This window comes from Sinohyriopsis cumingii, chromosome 12 (genome assembly GCF_028554795.1).
Source record: "Sinohyriopsis cumingii isolate HCF-2022 chromosome 12, ASM2855479v2, whole genome shotgun sequence".
NCBI lineage: Eukaryota > Metazoa > Mollusca > Bivalvia > Unionida > Unionidae > Sinohyriopsis > Sinohyriopsis cumingii.
In genome coordinates this window covers 2691102-2715748 of record NC_142972.1, presented here as the reverse complement: position 1 = coordinate 2715748, position 24647 = coordinate 2691102, and the positions used below count along the sequence as shown (strand labels likewise).

Below are 24647 nucleotides of genomic sequence, written 5' to 3'. Positions count from 1 at the left end.
TCAAATTTATCCAAGGTATACCAATCTGCATTTTTACAAGTATGGCATGCTTTTACTTTTAAATATCTTTAAACAACTTTTTCTCTTAATCCAGTCAACAGACTTTGACAAAGTGTGACAGAAATTATACTTAGTGACTAACCAAAATTACTTTGTTCACTGGTGTCTCATTTGGATATTAGGCCAATATTGAACAAAGGGCATTCTGAGACCAAAATGAGCATTGTTTATATGTACCATAAATTTAGATTAAAGAATATTTTGTTAGTTGTGCCTCTGTCTCGGAGTGTACATTTGTCTACAACACCAGGTGTGTGCAGCAACTCTTACAACGTTTGAACTTTATCAAATATATGATCATGACCTACAGATCTGCATGACTTTTTATTCACCCCAACTCATCCACCCACTCCCACAAGAGACCTGGGGTGGTTGGGAAATAGTGTCAGTAATGCTTATCTGTAGTTTATGTGATTTTTCACAATATAGATTTTAGTTTGTTGCTGCATGTTTTTTTAAACCTCACCTGCCTTACCCATGGGTAGATACCAAGACTACTGATACGATCATGGTCAGGGATCTGGAGTTGAAAATGTGAATTTTCTTTTTTGTTTCTGCTATTATGTCAAATTTTCTGGATCCATTTTTCATCAAAATTCTCTACACTTGAGCAAAGGCACCTTTCTATTGATTCTTGGCCCAGATGTTTGAGGTCAAGGTCATTGATGCTAACTTTGTGATTTTAGTTTTCACATGATAAGTCCAATTTTAGTAGGTGGGATCAACCAATCTTCTGATTACAGTCTTTTGAGTTTTCCCCATTTTTTATCAGGGCACTTTTGGCATTGTCTGCTGTTTCCTGTTTTGGATTATCATGGTGTTAAATATATTGGTCCACACATGCACACCATTAACCCGGATTTGGACCTATGTACCTCACCTGAATCAGCCAAAGAGTCAGTATTAAATAATGTCTATGTACCCAGATTTGGAAGGCTGGTACCAAATTGCAAATTGCTTTTCACCAGCATAGTGTAAGAACTATTTAATACATTCTGATTTAATTTGGTATGAATATTATACTACAGAATTTATAGGTACTGTATCTGAATTTAGTCCCGTTTAGAAGGGTTAAGACACACTGATTGCAGTTGTTCTTGGCTTTAGTTTCTGCAAGATAGTCATAAAAATTTATTGGGTTTCAGCCAAATAAGGCATGCATCTTTGTATTGAAAGACCTTGAATGAGCACAATTTCATGTATTTCATCTTATCATTTGGAAGAGTTATGGTTCTTGATTGCCAGTCAATCTGACTTTTCTTTCTATGGCATTTACTATGAAATGTAGGTTGCATTTCAATGGAAGTTATTATGCATCTGTATAATTATAAGACCTTGAATGTGTTGGATTTCCAGAATTCCATGTCATCAGTTAGAGGAGTTGTTATGCATCTGTATAATTATAAGACCTTGAATGTGTTTGGATTTCCAGAATTCCACATCACCAGTTAGAGGAGTTGTTATGCATTTGTATAATTATAAGACCTTGAATGTGTTGGATTTTCAGAATTCCATGTCATCAGTTAGAGGAGTTATGGTCTCTAAATGATCATCTTTTCCAAATTTAGGTTTTCCAACAAATGTTTTTCATTTTGTCATTTAAGGCTCTGCCAAGCAAATTTTAGAAATCAACCATGTGTTCAATTAGCAAATGTGGCAGTATATTTTTAAGCATTTCCTTTATTTCTACCTTAAATTTCTATATTAAATAACTTTCCCCCTTTTTTCAAATTGAGTTGGTAATTTCCTTGTAACATTTTTAGTCCTTGAATAGACCCTGCTTTTATAAGTTATGGTACTGGGAGATGAGTTTATTAGTTTTGTTAGTACATGTAATATGAACACTGACATTCTACTCTCCTATCTTTTAGGAAAAATGTATTGATTCGTCTTTTATTCTGTTTTTATTTTTTTAATATTTTATAACAATTGCTGAGGACAATCTCATAGTATTTGTGTAGATTTTTATAGGAGATTAAAATATGGCAGATATTTGCTTCATACGTGAAATTGTGCTTTTCTAATATGCAAGCGTTATGTCAATGATTGCGATAAATTAGATGAGACCTGACAGATGTCTTTGTTTTATTCATTACTGTATACATGATGCATGATTACTTTGCCTTTTTTTGTCAAGGGTAGCCCTTTATCGTCCTGGTGCTCATTTTGTAGCTATTTGGACATGGAGTTTTCTTTTTGCTTGTTTTCTGACACTGAATAAAATATTTTTTGCATGGCCATGTTAAATCAGGTGTATTATTTTGTGGCATTGTCCATGCGACTTTCTGTCCATCCATCCATTAACAGATACTGATAACTGTAAAAGTTGGAGAGATTTTCTTGAATCTTAGCCTAATTGTATGTAATGACCAGATGGTGTGTTGCTTACATTAAGCATACTCACTGCCTCAAGGTTAGGTCAACACAAGGGAAAATGTAATTCTGTTTTATATGTTTGCCTGGAGTATAGCATTTGAACCATTGAACATATATTAATGAAATTTTGCCATGCTTTATATCATGTGTAGACAGTGTGTTGAATATTATAGCCACACACCCTGCCTCACTGAAGTAAAAAGCAAGGTGAAATGTGACTTGCATTCTTGTCAAGAGCATAACTTCTGAACCACTGAAGATATTTTAATAAAACTTAACCACGTTTTGTGTTTTGACATGACATTGTCTCATTTTTCACAGTTGTTTGCCCTACCCTGAAGGTCAAGGTTACAACAAGAGATGATTTAACTCATTGACCTGTTGATTTATCCAGGCTGTCATTTTATAGCCCATACAGTTATTTCAATGAAATTTTACCCAGGTCCACACCTTATCATAACATAGCCAAGTCCTCAACATAGATGTCATCATTAGCAGGCAAATGGTCATGAGATGTGCATATCATATCCCATTTGCAGTACTTTTGTTCTGTTAAAGTATGGATTCACATAAAAATCTTGTAAGGTATGATTTCTGAAAATAAAACTGAAAGTTGAATGTCTTGTTTATAATGAGCAACTTGATAGATTAATTGGCTAAGAATAAAAAAAGTTGTACCTCGTCTGACTCTTGCCTGGAAAAGATTTCAATCATTATTTGCAGGATGTCAGAATTTTTTAAGGAACATCTGATAGTTTGTTCTCTGTTTTAAAGGACTTTTCCACACGATCCCTGGTCATGAGTGAGGAGTCCCCAACAAGCAATGCTGCCTCCTTAGATGATGAGGGTGAAGAAAGGGAGCAAGTGAATGAAGATCTGGCTCCATTTCAGATCCGAAGAACTTGGGAAAGAAGGTCAGACAGTTGAGATATTATTCCTCACAACTATTGTGGTAGGGGCATACAGTGTTATCATAATCTATGTGTCTATCTTTCTGGGTTTGTAGTTAGGTTTTAAGGCAGTATATGGATGCATTAATGTTATTTAATCAACATTTAACCTATCCTTGGATTTGAGTGTTATTGGTATCATTTTTATTCGAAGGCTAACAACATTTGATTTCTGTGGTAAGAAATGACAGTTTTCGTGTGTTTTGAAATGATCCTTCAGTCTTTGGCAACAAATCAACTACTTTGAATTATAGCATAATGAGACTATGGACATAATGGTGTTAAGGTTTTTCAATGTTAATGTATGGTTGCAAATTATATACTACTGTAAGATGGTTGAATAGCTTGCAGTTTCAATGGTATGATACACTTATCTTCTTCTTCAGATGCATTACCCAATAAAATACATTAGGATTACTACCACTACCTTAAAAATCCAGCCTTGGGAGTAACATGTTGTTTGGCCACATGTGGTGGTTATAGTGGTCACCCATGGTTTAGATCTTGGCACGAGATCCCATGCACACCTCTGTTACTACTTCCGCTCATGCACAGTAGCATGCACTCTTCTATTGAGAGACCTCATGGACCATATTTAGGAATTTTGAAAGATATTGATCACTGGAAGAGTTTCTCCAAACAAACATAATGGCCACCATATTGCTCAGTTTTCAGTTGCAAATGTACCCAGTGGGATCAAACACTGGTGGATCTATTTGTCACAATGTGAAATGCAAAACTTGCTACCATTGTCTCACTACCAGCAGTTCCAGAGCCAAAGGCCTGGGAAGAATATGCTCTTTTCATGGAATGACTTGCATGTATATACTTACCCTCCAACACCTCTGATTCTGAAGGTGATACATAAGTATTGGAGTCTTGCCTCAACCTGATCATTGCTTCCTTAAAATTCATGGATAAATGAGTTGATAAATCTAAGCAGTGAAAATCCCAAAGAAAATAGAGATATTTCCTCATTTGTTGCAGCAACCACAATGGCAAGTAATTCACTCAAATACAGATCTGGATCACATTGGACAAACCCTTAAAAACAAACATTTCTCACAACAAATGATAGAGAGATTCACTTGAGCAGAAAGGCCTTCCACTTCTAAAGCCTACAATGGGAAGTGGAGAATTTCCTCAAAATGTTGTGTGTGTGAACACATGTCTCCACTTAAGGCATCAGTACCTCAAGTACCTAACTTCCTACTTTGGCTCTTTGACAAGAAACAGATCTAATCATAATTAAACATTACCATTCCACCATCTCAGGCACATCACATTAGGATAAAGGACAAAACAGAGACCTCTGTCAGATTTTCATTTTGTTTGCCCTAGATACTAGCACTGTCCCAAAGTGGAATCTATCATGGGTGCTAACCTGGCTGAATAAAGCACTGTTTTATCTGCTTTTGAGAGTTTCTTTGGTTCATCTCTCATAGAAAGACTGATTCCTAACTGTTTGGGCTTCAGTAGGCAGAACCAGTCAATTATGTACCTTGTTCAAGTTCATTTGTGTATGATATATATCTTAGGATGTGTATCGTGAAACATTTCAATGCACAAAACTGGTGTATTGTTTCACCCCTAGTAGTTCATCTGCACTTAATATGCCTGCTAGACAAGTTGCATTGAGGTTTCTTTTTATGTTTTGAATTTGTTTTAATTGCAAAGACCAGAACAGCTTATGTGATGATCTTTTGTTCATCGATCCTCCCTCCATCCATCTGTTCATTAGCACAAGTTTGTTATCATTACTGCTAAGCTACAGAGAGGATTGCCATTAAGCTTAGGATACATATTGATTCCATGGTTGAGATGGTCCTAAATGAAAATTTTGCCCCTTGGACATTCAATATGACTGCGCCACATTGGCTATCTTGCAAATCTTGTTATGGCTACTCCTCCTAAACAAATGTTGATATTGAGATGGTTGTTTCGAACAAATGACTACTTATCATGTCTTATCATGCCTTAATGAAAATACTGCCATTTTGATTTTCATTTACATGGATGCTGTGGTGTTCATCTTGAAAATCTTGTTGCTACTTCATTTGAACAGATGGATATATTAACATGAAATTTTCACTAAACAACCTCATGCGATATTTTGTCGGAACTAAATGAAAATGGATACGTCTGTCAATATAATCACCATATTAGCTATCTTAAAAGTCTTGAAATTATGGTTATTTGAATTGACATGGAGTTTCCACTAAAGACTTTTTATATATCGGCCATAAGTTGAAGCTTATTATGATATGATGTTGTCAGTCCCTCTATCTGATGCCAATTTTGGTACCACACAATAACTTGAGTTGTCCACCATATGCAGTTACCAAACATTGATGTGGCTTGCACATGGGATGTGGAAGAACCCTATTGATTTCTGGGTCAAATCTCAAAGGTCAAGGTTACTGCCTAAAGTGTTTCATCACAGTTTTGGACCAAACTTTATGGAAGGCTTGCACTTAGAGTAAGGATACTGGGTCAAAAGGTCAATGGTTAAGGTTACTGTGACTCAAAGAAGGCATGGTTTCTGCAAACAAATTTTGGTTATCTACATAGAGGTCCAGAGTTCTGGATAGGATATTAATAAATTGGGTATTGCCTCCTAGTTCAGAACTAATTGCATTTTTGAAAATAAATTTAATGTAGTAGAAACAAAAAGATCTTATGCTATGAGGCTTATCTTAATAATAATAATAATAATAATAACAATACTTTATTTATAGAGGGTGGCTCATTAGTCAAGGATAATTCTCCTTTGAGGCCCTCTTAAGGGTAGTATAACAATGTGCGTTATGTAAAAGATAGCAGTAATTACTATTTATTTTAAATTGTTTAGAACTGAAATACTAAATGCCATTATAATTTATTAGAAACAGATACATGCTCATGATATCTCCTCTTAAATACTGTAATATTTTCAGCAGATTTTACATGTAGTGGAAGTTTGTTCCACGGAACTGTACCAAAGTATTTGAAGCTCTTTTTAAATTGCTCTGTTCTTGGTTTTGGTGCTAGAAAGTTTCCATGTCATATTGATCTCAACTGGTATTCTGTTGAAAAAGGCCTGAATAAGTCCTAAAGATACTCTGGTGCAGTTCCATGTAGACATTTATATACAAGAACTGTGTTGTGAAAATCTACCATTTCTTATATTGTGAACCATCTTAGTTCTGTAAACAATGCTTTTGAAGGATGATAGGTAAATGCATTTAAAATAATGTGTGCTGCCTGTTTCTGAAGATTATACGTCCTAAAGATTATACATACAAGCTGAGATTTGGCATCATCAAGATGTTAATCATGCCTCTGTGAAGATATTAATGGCTTAGTGACCAAGAAGAGCCTAGGGAGCATTATTTTGTTCTTTTTGAATGATTGTACTCTTGTTGTCATATGTATTTTGTCCTTAATGAAAATGATGTATATAAGACGACCCAGACTGTGAACAGTCTCATTGTATGCACATTACCTAAAGGATCACCATATTGATATTTTTTGTAATGAATATATTCTTTAGGGCAATGGTTTTTATGTTTGGTGGAAAGAGGTTCAGGAAATGCAGTTCATTGATTTGAGGCAACAGAATGCATGATTTCACAATTTTTCATTTGCTGACAATGTTCAGTTAGAATCAGAAAAGAGTAGGATGACCATTGTAAAAAATGGAAATGGAGCTCATGAAATTTTTAGAAAAGGGCACTTAATTTTCCATCACTGTAAGGGACACAATGCAAACCCAGCTATAAAATGTTTTAACTGAAAAATATATTTTATAGCTGTAATTAACTAATTTTACAAAATATAATTGTAAAATATTGGCTGTCACTGAATAGAAGAGGGTATAATCATTTCTGAACTAGTGTTATGAATTAGTGATAGCAAAAACTTTTACAAATATCTGATCAAGATTTAATTATGATGGAATAGTCAACTCTCCTGCTACATTATTTGTATGAAAACAGTTGGAATGCCTCTATCTTGCATACTACTAATGTTATGTATATTTAATTTGCATGGTTTGTTTGTTTTTTTATTTTTTAATTTCATTATATGCTTTTATAACGTAACATTGTCTGTTGGACTTAACCTTGTGCAAAAGTTTATTTTCTATTTGACGTGAATTATTGATTTATGATTTTTTTAAGAACTTTTATTCTGTAAACAACTAATACGTAGCTAAAGTATTATCTTTGTGTAAGTGTTTAATATCAGGTTCATTATTAATAGAATTATATTTGTTTATTTTTTTCTGGGTCTAGGTTATTGTAATTTCCCTACAATTTACCTGGTGTACCTGACACAGTCCAGGTTCTATTTTATAATTTTAGCAACAAATTTCTAATTATAACTAAGATTTTATTTTGTAAGCACTGAAATGTATTGGAAGGTTATTTTCCATTAGGTAATGTTTTTTGTTGTTTAACGATCAGTATTGCTGGTACTTATTGTTTTTGTTGTTTTTAGAAAATGCTAATTGTTACCTGAGTTCAGGCAGAAGACTATATAATCTTGTTACTGGAAGGATTTTCATTCATCTTTTTAAGATCTAGCACAATCAGTTCGTATTATTGTTGTGACCAGAATTTCTTTTTGACTGGAATTTGTTTCTTCAAATTATTTAATTCAGTGACTATTTTCTCTGGAAATACAGAAGTGCTCTGATAACATTTTTGGAAATAGAGACATAGAGTTATAGTAAAAAAAAACCAAAAGGATATATTCTCAGATTGTATTATTGTGATCCAACAAAAGACTGTTGGCACATCAGCATTATACAAGCTATCACAGACATGTCAACACTTTCAGTGTTGGACTTAAATTGAATTTCTACTATAGTTTGTCCAGCACTTTAAATTATTAGGACTTGTGTCTGTAATTCTCTGATTATTTTGGGATTTAATTTGCAATACTGCAAGTTCTTTGTTTTTCATGTTCACTTGTATTCTAGGGAAATAAACTACATCACTTGTAACACCACTGACTTTCAAATACTAAATCTTTACCCCAAACAACATGTTACATATTTTCAAATGATACATCAAACTTAATATAGCACATTTAGGTTATTTCAGCCTTGATAAATTTAGCCATTCTTTGGTAATTTTTTTAGGGAAGTTTCAATTTAGAGTGCCATATTGCCATATGCCTAAAGTCAGATACTGACGATGCACCATAAGTAACACAGTCATTATACAGATCCTGAAGGGATATCGTACCAAAATAGAAACCAGGGTTTTAATCGTACATAGCACAAATTGGGTTAGAAGTAGGAGCAAGGCATTTAGAGTGAAGGGTGGTGCTATACTGCTTAGCTGGGACTCTGACTTGAGTGCTTATTTTGCATCAGTTTTCAAACTTTGGGTGCACTTGCAGTCTTGGATTAGTTTTTGAGGTGCACAGGCCAGCATTACATGTGCACCCATGCTTTCTCAAATGTGTTAATATGATGAGTGCAAACTGTTGTAATCCATTCTTTTTTTCAGGAAATTTGGGTTTTATGTTATAATAGAAACTATGATGATGTAAATGAAGGTTTTAGTTGATGAAAAAGGAAATAGCTTGCATTAAATGAAATTGCAATCTTTTATGTTGGAACAGGATATAAATTTTTCTGCTGCTTAACTTTGCTTTTTATTAGTATGTGAAAGGAGATTAGTATCTCTAGTGACTAATTATGATATATGCTCCCTTTTCCAGCCCTCATCCTTACCTTTTCTTCAATCCTGATGGCCAGACCTTGACCTTTGTTGGCTTTAACATTGACAAATTCACTGGCAACCTTGTGGATCTTCAGACTGGGGGTGTTCTTGAGAAAGCCATCATGGCTAGGAATCTCTACAAGGGTCTGGTTAGAAATCGTGCTCCCATCCAGGAAAACTTTGATTCCTTGTCCAGGTTTTGTTATCTTTTGAATTAATTTATTTACCTGCCTGTGTATAACATGTGTCTGCCTTCAAACAGCATCAGCCCAGATCTGCTTGGGATATTGGGCTGACAGATTAAGGTCTGTGCATTTCTTTTTGCTTATAATGCCATAAATGTGACAGTAGATCTGGGTGCATGTTGTCTGCAGTTGGAGAAAGTCTATACACAGGGAAATAATAGTATTTTGTTTCATTTCAGTAGACTGTATGATGATGTACCTATAGAGAAATTATTGGTCCTTTTGAGGGAATGCATTTTATATTAAAAAAATGACTATGTTTTAAGGTTTTTATTTGTGTTATCTTTATAATTTATTTCATGTACATTTTACAGCATTTTAACACCTTTATAAAAAATAGTTTAATGTGCACTTCATGTTTACATTTATCTGGAAGGGTTTATTTTCACAAATTTTTATCATTTAAAACCTACTTATCTAATTATGAATGAGGGCTGTCAGCATGGCGTTGGTGTTATTAGCTTGAATCATGTTTCAAATTTAGGGATTGAAAATTAAATATTTTAACTAGAAATGATGAGAGAATATGTTTGTGGTGAAGTGAATTTTTCAGTGACTTGCCTGATTAGGTAAGTGCTGATTTAGGGGTGTCCAGTATTTCTCTTTAATGAAAATGATGTTCTGTTGAGAATGTACCCATATTTTCTACTGCAAGTTTGTTTCCCATTTTGTTAATTTACAAATTAAGCTCATACAAGCACTTTGCTCTCTATCTTCAATACTATCGAAGGTAAAGCAGACCGATGTCAATTTGATTTTGTTACAACTAGTATTAGAAGGTCAAAGATTAAGTTTCAGAAGATAATGACACACCATTGAATTATGGGAAACATTATCATCTTTTCTATTTCTGTTTAGTTGACAAAGTGTTTATTCAGGTGAGCAAAAATATTTAGTTCTTGCCTGGCTGGGAAAGTGGAGTTTTTGAGAATTTTTCAAAGCTTCATATTGTAGGTCAGTGTGTGCAAAAGATTCTCACAACCTTGACCTAAATATAGACAATATTCAGCAACTTCGACCCAAAATATCTTAGAAACTACAGCTTTGAATTTAATCAAAATTTTAACTTGACTTATTTTTAGTTTATGTGATAACTCCATAAAATTTCATATATTTTAATGCAGTATGAAAAATTTTCTTTCAGTAAATCAGCATGCATGGGGTTTAGTACAAATTTCTGAAATGTTCTTTGTATATCAAATTGTAACATTACTGTAAGAGAATACTTCATTGTCTTATGTATTGGAAATGGAGCAAACTGTAGTAACTAGACAACAACACCTGTCTCCAGTGGAAAACAACTGGTCCGTTTATATGCTGACACTGCAGATTAAACCTTGGATGGTCAGGGTTTCAAGCACTGTGCATTCCAAGTAAGAAGCTCACTAAGATAAGTACTTTGATGCTTAGAGGTCTTATAAAAAAATTAAAGGATACAAACTCAGAATTATGGTAAACTTTAGTTGGAAAATCTCTGACCATGTTGTCATGAAGCTGTTTGAGTACAAGAATATGCACATTCTCAAAACTTAAAAATAAAATAATAATCTTTTAGTCCTTCAGCATTGTTCCGATTTGGCCTGTATGTAGAGATGGACCAAATGATATAGTCCCAAAGATGACATTGTTTAAACATACGAGTTGGATTGCAGTTTTTATGCTTATACAGTTTTATGACCGCAATGTCTCATCAAAAGAGATAGCTCTAGATTTGTGACACTCAGCTTATTTTAGAATTTGCTATTTAGATTTGTAGTTATTTAATCCAGAATTTATTACCAGTCTGTTTTCTCTCCCCAAATTTAAATTTTGTTTTCTAAACAGGTGTAGCATTTATTGTTTCAGAATACATTTTTGTTTTGTTTCACCATCATTAACATGATAAGACATAGGTGTCATTTCTATTATGGCAATGGTGGTGTTGGTATTATCAGCAATGTTACAAGTTTTGCAACTCAACTGCATGGGAGATATATCACGTCATTGATGTAGCAAGTTACCTTGTGTAACACTTATTTTTATGTTCAAAGCTAATCAGAGGTTTGAGTTAAAACTCAGAGGGTCTGTGGTGAAAATATTGTCAGATTATGGACCAGTAAGTGATTTCTTGCATGGCAGAACTTTGGAAGCTACAGAAAAATACAGATATAGTTATGCTTGGAGATTATAAGCAGCTTAAATCTGTGAGGAAATGTTTAGCTAACTGGTTGTTTTCTGGAGCCATGTTAGTTTTCCACATCAGTTTCTCAAGTTTACCCAGCTGTAAATTGATAAAGTAGTGATATATTATATGAAAGCTGTTTCTGGTACATGCATATGGTTATGGTTACTTTTCAGTTGCCTACATTTAGCTCTTAGCATTGCTACTAAATTTAGTTTACTCAGTTTCATTTCTTGTCCAATGAGAACCAGTTATAATCTGGATTCAGAATGTTATATATGTTATTTTGTGCACAACATGTCCAATATAACACAGCCCTACTTTAACATGCCTCAATCTAAGGTAGTCATACTTGAAATACTGTGTACTTTTATGTAAATAGCTTTATAAAAAGGGAGCTATAAAATATAGCTTCAACTGATTAGTTGGAAAACGAAATTTTCATCTTGTCAAGGCAAGAAGTTTATCATCAGTTACTACTTCACACCTTGAAGATTGGAATGGTGCATAATCAGGCCTGGGGAACATAAATCCAATAACATATATTTTACCTTAAGATTTGATGTCAACCAGTCAGAAGTCATTTTACTTTGGAAATGTCACTTTTGGTTAGCTCAGTATTAGACTCAGTCTCAAGTGTTTTGTGATTTCCAGGCTTGGTCTTCTGAGCCAACAGTATGTTTGGGGATACTGGAATCTAAGTTACATAATGCAAGAGTGCAGGGTATAGGTTTGACACATTCATATAGTTTTAAATACAACAGGTTGATGATCTAGGTAGATATAAGTATTCATGGTTTTTTAAACTGAGTGAGTAATTGTTTTGTCATCAGGGAACCTTAGGCAGTTAACAGTACAGATGTGGATGTAACCAATAATTTGCTCAGAAAAGATCCAAGATCAAGGTTACTGGAGATGAAAATGTGATTTTTCTTTTAGTATGACAAAGTAATTTTCATCACTGGAACAGGCATTGTGAATATTTTGGTTTTTGCTGGATAAATCAAATTTTTGGGATCCAGTTTTGATCAAACTTTATATGCAGTCTACACTTTCAAGCCTAGAGGTCTGAAGTCAAGATCATAGGAGCTAAACATTTTCATTTAGGTTTTTACATTAGTCTACTTTTCACAACTTTCCTGCATGAAACTTTTATCAACTTTATGATTGCATTACATTTAGAGAAGGGCAGATTCTTACTGAGTATGTGTTTGATATTTCAAAGGTCAAGGTCACTGGATGTGAAATAGAAAAGTTATGTTAATTTTACATTTGTACAATCAATAAGCTAGATCTGCTGTTCTTTGGATGGCTATTTTATCCACATGCATCAATATGTTGTTGACATAAATACATTTTTTAAATGATCCCAAATTCATTGTCAGATCTATGTAGACCTAAGGTATATGTTACTTTAAATGTTGTAAATTGTTTTGTGCAACAACAAAAATACGTCATTTGACATATTGTGCTCTTTTAACAGGGATAATTTTATGTTTAGTTTTTAGGTCTACTAGTTATAAACCAGAGGAACTTATGGAATAGCCTGTTAGGTGTTTTCTATCATCCAGTATCTGTCCATCTGTTAGCACATACTAATGAAGACTATTGCTCTAAACTACTTAGATGATTGCTATGAAACTTTGTTGGTCCTAGATGAAACTGATGCTGCTTGTACATCCAATATTGGCAGCATATTAACCAGCTTGAAATTTTATTATTGCTACTCCTCCTGAAAGGATAATCATATCAGTATGGGGTTTTCACTAAAAGATTTCTTAATATGCTTCTAGTAGGTCCTAAATAGAAAGGATGCTGATCTGAAGTCCAATATGGCCACTATGGCAACCATCTTGAAAATCTTTGAATTGAAGTCATATTTACATGGGGTTTTCACAACAATGAAGTAAAGTTGCATCAGGATAAAAATGATGCCATTTGAATATCCTGTTGCCATTTTTTTAAATCTTGTTATTGATATTCCTCCTGGACAGAAAGTCCCAAATGAAAATAATCTAATCTGACATGTGATATGGTCACCACTGTGGCCATGCTGAAAATTTTGTTCTCACTACAATGCCTATATGAATAGTCAAATTACATTACTGATGGTGGTTTTGTAGATTTAACACCATTTATCAGCACATGAATGTATATATATGGCAGATCAATATATATATCTGGTGGATCAAGAACCCAGGAAAACCCCAAGAAGAACCACCAATTCATGGGAAACCATTTACAAGCATTCTCACATGCCAATATTTGACGAGTTCAAGACTGAACCCCATGCAAACAGGTCAGTCATCAGCAAACACAAGTGCCTTAGACCACTCATCCACCCACAGCCCTAATTGACACTGGAGTTTCAATAAAAGAATTTTTGTGATATATGGTTGAACCTAAATGAAAATGGCAATGATCTGAAACCAGACTGACCACCATGGCTGCTATATTGAAAATAGTATTATTGAAACTTCTCAGTGGAATATAATATCGACATTGGGTTTTCACTAGAAGACTTCTTATCTGATCTACCTCTAATATGGCCACCATGGTGGAAATTTAGCAGATTTTGTTATTGCTAGCTGGATGGTCATATTGACATAGAGCTTTTCACCAAAAGTCCTCCTATCATGTTTATTTGGTCCTAAATGGAAATGTTGCTGATATGATATACAGGATTGCAGCTGAACCATCTTGAAAGTTTTGTTATTACTAGTCCAGAAAGTATGGTCCTTTTTACATCAGGTTTTCATACATGTGAACCTCCTAGATGGGAGGGTATTCCTCTCAAAATAAGCACTGTCCCTCATTCCTCCCATTACTCACTGAAATCTTCCATGTATGCAAAATTATTATTGAAAATTTTATTTTCTCCAATTTTTCACACCTTGCTTCTGGTTTATTATATTTGTGGTTATACTGTCTATGTCCAGTCACATGCCTATGAACTGGTTTAAGCAGGGCCAGATGATTTAGGGGCTAATTTCAAGCAGAACAAAGCAATTATCATCTCTTTGATTTTGTCTGCAGGGTTAATGGCTTCAGTCTTTGAAGTTTGTCAACATTGATTATACTATTTGTACTGAGAAGTACCACCAACAGGATTAAAGAGATTATATTACTAAAGCACTAAATTAGCATCATGCAGAATATTAAAGCATATTAAATGCAGCAATGAATATGCCATCATTGAAATCACATTTGCAGAATCTGCATCAAATCTGAATACAGATACATGTGCAAAGACAGTTTGCTTCGTTATAGCTGAACATGATCTCCCATTTAAGGTAGTAGTCAAAATAATGTTTCCTGACTTGGAAATTTCACAAAAGTTCTCATACAAATGCATGAAAATGTATAAAAACTACCTATATAGTGACCCAAGCTTTGGATCCTAATTAGGATAAGAAAATCAGACATGTGCTGCAACAAAACTTTGCCATTCTTATTGAAAATCCTCCCGGCTTTGAAGTCAAAACTTCCATTCAAATTTTGCAAACCTCCCAATTTATCATAAGCTGACTTCTGTACAAGTTTTCATCAAAAGATTTCTAATGATGTCTAGTTCATCCTAAATGAAAATGGTGGTCAGTCTTCAATCCAATATGGCTGCCAGCTAGTGGCTTTTTAAAAATCTTGTTATTGCTACTATTTTCAGAGATGTGAGAGGATTCTGGCTTGATTGGGCCTCTTGTTTTCATTCTCAAAATCTGTCTCTAATTTGCCCTCTCACCACTCGATATTCTGTCTCATTTTTAATCTCCTTATTACTGTGAAACTTGCATGTTGATAAAATTTCACACATATGAAATATTTTCTTTGATAACTATGTTAGTCATAGTCTACAATTTTATAAACTTTATTACAGATTAGACAAGATCATAAGACTTTGTAAGGTGATGGGAAATGAATCCCCCTATGATCCAGATGAGACCTATGAACTAACAACAGATAATGTGAAGAAGATTCTGGCTATCTACATGAGGTTCAGGTAGAGTTTGAACTTCAGTTCCAAGTTTACAGGTTTTTTTAACATTCAGGTAGGGTTTGAAGTTCAAGCCCTATTTAAAGGCTTTCATAATCTCTGTTAATCAGGTAATATCAAACCGATTTTGACATGTTTTGATGTTATTTGTTGTTTCAGAATTATTGATATGGGGATGTCTCAGTAGGTATTTACCACATTGTATTTTAATTTAGGCATCACTCCAACATTGGTGCCTTCCATTTGAACATTTTAAAAATTTCCTTTAATACAGGTACTCCCAAACGTAATAATTTTCTTGCCAATTCCAAAAAAAAAAGTGAAATAACAAATCTACCAAGTGAGCTATTTTCATGTTTCTACTTAAGAAGATCATTTTGTAGGCTTTTTTCCTAGAGTACATTACATAGTGCATCATTTTGTAGGCTTTTTTCCTACAGTACATTACACAGTGCATCATTTTATAGGTTTTTTCCTAGAGTACATTATACAGTGCATCATTTTGTAGGCTTTTTTCGTAGAGTACATTACACAGTGCATCATTTTGTAGGCTTTTTCCTAGAGTACATTACACAGTGCATCATTTTGATCTATCAATAATGCTGTCAAAAAAACCCTCGTTAAATTGTACTAATAAACCTTTGAAAATGTATGGTTAGTAACAGAACATTTTATGAGTAGTATTATACTTTGAAGAAAAGTATTTCAGGTTTTTAAGGCACTTCTTCCTCATCATTGTATATCCTGCAAAATGAATGTACCTGGTTATGAACCAGTTGCAGACAAATAAAACTAGGTCTGTGAAAATGATAATATTTCATTTTGAAATTTACAGAACATAAAATACACAGTAGTTCATTTTGTTTTATCATATTTGACAGTACTGAAATTTGAATTTGAAACTGATTTGTCGATACCTTGTTTGGTACTTGATGTGTTAGCATGAAATTGACTTATTTGTTCTAACCACCATTTAGACACCCTGTAAATTTGGACATGTCATTTTCTATCTGGTGCTTTGCACACTTGAAGTTAAAACTTTGGAATGATTGATAGTAACCAAATGTAACACTTAAGTGATCTTCACTATCCTTCAAATAAAGTTTAATAATCCTTTGATTGAGCTGTTCAACAACTAGTGGAATAGGTATTGTTGTGATAGTGTGGTGACATATCACTTGGAAGACATTGTTTTGAATAGGGCAGGTTACGACTTCAGCTTGTTGCTATAAATATGATGTGATGCCATTTACTCACAAGCCCTGTTGTGCATTCTCATATTGCTTTCAGACAAAGAGAACAAAAATGTAGTGTACACATGGTGATGCTTACGCTGAACCATGTCTTGTGCTCTGTCAACTGTGTTGCTCTACTTAGATCAATGTGTATAAAATAACAATGTAAGACAAATTTAACCAGATACAGTAGATGAAACAAATGACGTGTTTTATAGTCTTTAGGTCCTCTAATTTGGGGAGATAAGTCATTTATTGGCTAAGAAGATATTTGTTTTATTGTTTGGTCTAATAAAAACAATAAGTAAAATACCAATTCTGTAGTAACCTCTGTTCATTCCCATAATTTGCATCTTGCATTTCCTTTCCTGGTTTCCTTTTGCAAAATGTTATGGTCCTTTTCATCCTCTTGTTTATTTTCATTAATGTGTTGTTAATTTCTTATATTTTTCAATTCTACTATTTTTTCCATCTTTTCTTACATTTATTGTTCATTTGTTTATTTTTTTAATTTATTTTGTTCTTAAGTCTGTTCTTTTACTTGCCAACTTATTTGTACCTACCTCAGTTTGTTTGTCCCTTTCATTGTGCATTCCTTTTTATTATAAGACTGACTGGTGAAATAGAAAACTAAATTTGTTTTCTTCTAAATAATTATTACTGAGCTTGCCATTAATAATCTGAATTAATGGCAAGCTCAGTAATAATTATTCAGAAGAATAAACTCATCAGAAAAATCTAAGTCACATAATTATAATTAAATTGATATAACCATGATGGAGAAATTCCTGAAAGTTATTTGAATTTTAATTGAGCCAAAAAAATATGTAGGATTTAAAACTTTCAGTGCATCAACTTTTTGAGACTAAAAAGATTGTATGTATCAAAATTTGCATGAAAAATTAACCCAACAAAATCTATGTATTATAATGAATACAAATCATTAAAGAATATTGAGAACTATCTATATAGAGGATTACCTTTTATATTCTTCCACACTTTTTGATAATTAAATGTTCTAGCCTTAAACATAATATTGAGGTTGGAATCATACAAAAGTGACATTGGTTCAAAGAGATTTTGTAACTTTTATTCTAGAAATAATTTTATATTAGTTCATGACAGTGCATTTTTATAAAATTACCAAGAAAATAGAGAGGAAAAAAAAAGATTAAAATAATCATTAGTCTGCATGTCAATCTTGAGAAGAATTCAATAACAGTTTATGTACAATTTATTAGCAAGACAGAAACCTGTCCTTTATGTCAGACAGTTATTCTATACCAGTATGGATTGCATTTTGCTCAGTACATAGTGGACTTTACAAGCATTATAGGATGGTAGCCTAAATTATTGAAATACAGAATATAAATTTACTTTGATTTCTACTTGTAGGGAAATGACATTGTAACCAACCTTTCAGTTGTATAACAGATGACTTTTGATTAGGCTGTAAGGTAATTTTGCTTCAGGAACATCATCTTTGGTTAACTCTATAGATTTAAACTTAGTCACCATCTGATCATGTTATAAAGTTTTTCTGTAAGGTTTACAACACATCCATCTAATTTGTAACCTACCCTATACAATGAACATGAGGAAAAAGCTGATGCAAAAGATGAAAACCACAAAGAATCACAGTCAGTACCGGATTTTATGTATTTTTTCATACCCTTTAATTTTTCTTACACTTTCCAGTTATCAAAATAATATTTATTTAACTGTATCATAATTTTTTGTACATATCACTTTTTGTTTCTCAAAACATTTATTAAATTATTTGACATTAAATTTCTACTAACAAGATTTACTTTCGCAAAAAATATAAAAAATACTGTATTGCTATTTTGTTTTTACAAAAATTATTAATTAATTATTGGTTAGTAAATACAATAATTGATGCATAAGCTCTCTTTATGTCAGTGCAATATCTACTGGCGTTTGTTAACAAATGGACAAAGGCCTTCACAGAACAGACCTTTAAATATTATCGTTAATTAGTTATCCTTATTAAGTCCGTCACCATAACAAAACACAACATGCATTTTAAAATGAGTTCAGAAGCCCTTTGATGTTTTCTTGTCCAACAAAAAATATATCTCAGTACATGCTAAAGTGAAGACCACAGACCATTGGTCAACTAGTCTTATTATTTTATTCTAGTTATACAAACAAAAAATATAAAAACCTTGTCATTTTCTATTGAACATTTGAGGGTCACTGACTCCGTTAAATCAATTTGTATATATACATATACTATCTTTTAAATGCTTTTACTGTTTTGACTTGGATATAATTAACATTTTATTGCAAATCTATTCTACCATATACTCCTCTATTGTTATATTTTTTGGCGAGTTTGAATAACAAGTAATGCATATGAGACAGAAAATATACATTTACTTTGTACATTTGTACCGTTAGGTTGTCGAGTAGCGTGTGTTCTTAGAGCTTGTTCAGGTATGATCTCTTTATTTTTCATACACAGTACCACAAAATGATAATTATTTATTTACATATAATTTTTTGTACACTGAAATTAATAAATATTTTTTCATGTACGAAAAATTACATAAAATGTGGTAACTTATTTTTCATGCTTTAAGAACAGTGAAATCTAAGAAAACTGAAACCACTAAAGTTTGTGCCCCTGAAAGTTGAACCATGTCAAATTTGAAGGACTTTATGGATTGATATAAAATTTAGCTTGAGTTTACGGCCTAATTCGAGTTCAATTTTGATCATTTTCTAGCAAAATTTAATAGAGTTAAGGCCCCTGTTTGCCTTTCAGTTTATGCTCAAGAACTGTTGATTGACTTTATGGACTGAAATAAAATTTAGTATGAGACTTTACATGAAGAATATCTGGATCTAGTTTGATTTTCACATTCTTCAGACAGAAGTTTACATAATCACAGTCCCTGGATTTGACTTCAGACTTTGCCTTTAGTTTTCCACTCAGTAACATTTGAAGGGCCAGTAGATTGAAACAAATTTGATACGATTCTTTATATAGATAGCACCTATGTCAAGTTTTATTTTAAATGTTTTTTTTTTTGCCTTATGTTATGCAGCTATGGCCCCTGTCTGACTTGGATCTTTTGCCATTTCAGTGTATGTTATTGGTTGGTGTATCAGTGGCAATTGGAAAAATTTATTGTATGGATCAAGTATCAATCAAGAGCTGCAGTTGCAGACCATCACATCACATAATAATTTGGAAAGTAGCTTTCTGTCCCCAGTAACATTTGAAAGCAAATTATCCATTCATATTTTCTGTCATAATTATAATTTTGCTTGTATTCAACATTTCAGGTGTGACATTCCAGTGATTATCATGGGAGAGACAGGGTGTGGTAAAACCAGGCTGGTCAAGTTTCTTTGTGCACTCCAGACTCCATCTGGAACTGATGTGAACAATATGATTCTCATGAAGGTGAGTAAAACATTTCAATGAAATGTGTCATTATAGACATTATGTTGTCTTGTATCTGTGTGTACTACAGACTCTTCCTGGAACTGATGTGAAAAATATGATACTAATGAAGGTAAGTAAGCTTTCTAATTAAGTGTGAAATGTGTCATGGGAGAGACAGACTGATCAAATATCTGTGTGTACTACAGATCCCATTTGGAATTGATGTGAAGAATATGATTATTATGAAAGTAAATGTGACATGATGGACATAGTTTGGTCAAGTTTCTTCATAGTGCACGACTCCACCTGGAACTGATGCTAAGAATATTACAGTCCTCCCAACCCTTTCTATTTTGCCATTAGTTTTATGGAAATGACCCTTAAAATACGAACTTCAGGAATTAAAGCACAGATTACAGAAATACAATTGTTTGCAGCAGATTCTGGATACTGCTTGTCCAAGTTTGATTTGGATCCAAGTATTAGATTAAGCAGAATTAATCAGGGAACCAGACTAACTTTACCAGAGTACCTCAGATGCTTTAGACTGCACATTTTGTGATGCAAAAGAACTGCAGGATGAAGCTGTTGCTTTTTTTTTAAATGTCATCCTTCAAGCAAAATGTCAAGACAAAAGGACAATAAAGCTGTGAATGAGTTTTAATAGTGCAGAAGAATGAAACAGAATAATCAGATTCTTTAAGAAGAAAGCCGTATGGGCAACAATTATGTTTGGTGGACATGATATAATAATTTGAGTATGACATGTTGAGAAAAATTATTGCCATCACCACAGCCCATGTTAAATTTAATTTGTCTTTTAAGAATGTCATCAGGTTGAGAGATATCAAGAAGCCAATGAGCTCCATAGAGTTTGGAACTGCAGTTTGTGAAACTGTACTGGAGTTAATTAAGATAGCAGAAAACTTTATAAACTTTTGAGTTGAACATTATGTGTACCATCATTGTTTTGAATCAAGCCTCTAAACTTTAAATGCATGTTTTCCAGTTTGACAATAGCAGTACTTGATACTTTGTACTTGATACTTTGTTACACTTTGCTGAAAACGTGTCCCACTTATGGGAGAAAAAAATTGACTGCCTTACTGAGAAGGCTTGTTAGGGTTGGAAAGTCTGATAAAACATTTATGAAAGAAAGTAAAGCATTTTAATGAAGTATGTTGTGGTGTACTATATATGCTCAGGTTTGTGTGCGTTACAGACCACATCTGGAACTAATCAGAAGAATATGATACTTATGAAGGTATGTAAAGTGTTCTGATTGTGTTGTGTTGGACATTATGAGGTCTAATTGAGTGCGACATAAAATACGAACTTCAGGAATTAAAGCACAGATTATAGAAATACAATTGTTTGCAGCAGATTCTGGATACTGCTTGTCCAAGTTTGATTTGGATCCAAGTATTAGATTAAGCAGAATTAATCAGGGAACCAGACTAACTTTACCAGAGTACCTCAGATGCTTTAGACTGCACATTTTGTGATGCAAAAGAACTGCAGGATGAAGCTGTTGCTTTTTTTTAAATGTCATCCTTCAAGCAAAATGTCAAGACAAAAGGACAATAAAGCTGTGAATGAGTTTTAATAGTGCAGAAGAATGAAACAGAATAATCAGATTCTTTAAGAAGAAAGCCGTATGGGCAACAATTATGTTTGGTGGACATGATATAATAATTTGAGTATGACATGTTGAGAAAAATTATTGCCATCACCACAGCCCATGTTAAATTTAATTTGTCTTTTAAGAATGTCATCAGGTTGAGAGATATCAAGAAGCCAATGAGCTCCATAGAGTTTGGAACTGCAGTTTGTGAAACTGTACTGGAGTTAATTAAGATAGCAGAAAACTTTATAAACTTTTGAGTTGAACATTATGTGTACCATCATTGTTTTGAATCAAGCCTCTAAACTTTAAATGCATGTTTTCCAGTTTGACAATAGCAGTACTTGATACTTTGTACTTGATACTTTGTTACACTTTGCTGAATACGTGTCCCACTTATGGGAGAAAAAAATTGACTGCCTTACTGAGAAGGCTTGTTAGGGTTGGAAAGTCTGATAAAACATTTATGAAAGAAAGTAAAGCATTTTAATGAAGTATGTTGTGATGTACTATATATGCTCAGGTTTGTGTGCATTACAGACCACATCTGGAACTAATCAGAAGAATATGATACTTATGAAGGTATGTAAAGTGTTCTAATTGTGTTGTGTTGGACATTATGAGGTCTAATTGAGTGCGACATGATGACTTTATGTGGTCAAGCTTCTTCTTCAAATACATTACCTGATCATAATACCTTAGGAGAAATATTACTACCTTGCAAATTCAACTCTACCAGGTTAAAACTTTTAGCTAAGAAAGCTAAAAGTTATCTGCCCACCTAGGTGGTTGTTAGAGTGATCTCCTCTGGATACTGGGACTGGCGGCAAATTCCATGAATATTCCAGTTGTCATCATTGTGTTGGATTTACACTTTGTGAAAACAAACAATGTAAATTTTGATTAAATGAAGACAAAAGACAAAACCAGTTTGAAATACACTTGTATATTGACAACTTACATTACGGTATCTTTGTCTTAAACAGTCCATAATATATGAAGTGCAGACTTACATTCACATGACAAATCCATGAATTTGAGTATAGGTCACATGTTTGAAAATTTCTGTATCAGTCACATCCCGTTAGAAAATATATACAGTGTATAAACACACCATAAAGAAAATGGTTGTTTCATTTTACATACTATATAATCCATTGTCAACCAACACGTCACTCAACATTTAACTGCAGTATGTATTGTCACCAGTAGTAGGTGGCTATTTAGTTGTCACAGTGTTTATATGCTACATGTACTTAAATTGGCCTAGAGTTTGGGCTGCCTCAGTCACTGAGACAATAAATAAAAGCTTCTTAATGAGGCTACCAAGGGAAAGAGGCTACTCACAGGGAAATGAAAACCTATCACAAACTCTTGTATTAATTAAACACAGGTAAAACTTGTATGTTTGTAAACACTCACAAATTGAATAAAGTAATGCATGTAATTAATAATAAAGATTGTCCTCCAGAAACGGAAACTTGCATGATAAAATATATTTATTCCAATCATTGATAACTTTGGAAAAGACAACAAATTAATCAGATTTCATTGCTTTAATAGAAGTTTATTGTTGACTTCTTTTGATGAAGGGTGCATTATTCTTATAAAAGATTGTAGCTGGCTTGTACTATTGAAGTCACCATGAACACTAACTTCCAAGGACCAACCATGTACCCATTTGTTAATGCTAGGGCAGCATTAAATCCTGGTGGTAACATCAAATGATTGTGGACCAAAGTATGAGTTGGAACATGCAGCTTGTCAACATAAATTATAAGAAAACAAAGAATAAGTTCAAGTTGGGACTGAGGGCTTTTGTCTACCTATACAGTTATTTTTTATTTTCAAATTCATATGTGATCTCTTCCCCAAAATGATAATAAATTTTCAATACACTATTTCACGTACTTGGACCAAAAAATATTTTTTCTTGTGTGAATGAATATACAAAATTTTGAGATCCACACCACAAATGCATTATATCCGAATTTGTGTTATGGTGGGGTCGCACTGTATGGTCTTTAACCATGAACCCCTATAAACCAACAAGTAAGACATCTCTTCAGGTCCTCACATTTAAGACTATTTATACTTGCTTTGGTGTCAAGAACATGTAGTAATATCCATGCCTTATCTGTTGACAATGGCTGTCTCTGATTTAATGGCAATTATGAATGAAGCCCATGAGGACTGAGCAGTTGCCAGCCTCATCTGCTTGTCAAAATCATTCTTTCCTGGAAGACATAATGAAGGCAGTACTTTGGTGATCCCATGCTTGTTCTCATCCTACCAATGCTTATTACCACAACAGAGCACATGCATTGTGTCTTGTGGACTTGCATCTGAGAAACAGCATTTGTCCTGGAGAAACACTCTCCCTCTAATGGTGATTATATTCCTTTTTTTCTGTTTTTTTTTATCAGTATAACACATCAGCTTACCCACATTTCTGACCATTTCAGCTATGCAATAGAAATGGATAAGTTATTACTGTTATTAAAGATAATTATGCAGTACTGATAAGTCACTATTGCCTTATGCCCTTCTCAAACCGTGCTCTCCATGACTCATTCATAACCAGGTACAGCACTGTTGTCTACATTCATGGTGCAGTAAAACCTGATTCAATCACCTCTACTATAAGCAACAATCTGTCATTTATGATAAAAATCATTATGCCCGAATCAATTTTATTATAAAAGTGCACTGTTGTGAGTGACCATCAGTCATGATATCTGGCAGACTGTGTCTCAAATTTTGCTACAAACAACTGTATCACAAGACCAGCTATAAATGCTGCTGGCATTTATTTATTCCATTGTAAGCATGATTGCAGAGGGAGGGTGTGCAGGTAGAATACATGTTGTTCT

General features: G+C 33.4%; 1 protein-coding gene across 1 annotated transcript in view; it reads left to right on the top strand.

Moving 5' to 3' along the window:
- Positions 1–24647, top strand: part of LOC149785920 (E3 ubiquitin-protein ligase rnf213-alpha-like) — a 427433-nt gene that overhangs the window by 148969 nt on the left and 253817 nt on the right. The window contains exons 31-34 of the mRNA XM_089978087.1: positions 3211–3350; positions 9099–9296; positions 15381–15503; positions 20048–20168. Of these exons, the coding sequence (XP_089834213.1) occupies positions 3211–3350; positions 9099–9296; positions 15381–15503; positions 20048–20168 (582 nt within the window). The remainder of the gene's footprint in view (positions 1–3210; positions 3351–9098; positions 9297–15380; positions 15504–20047; positions 20169–24647) is intronic.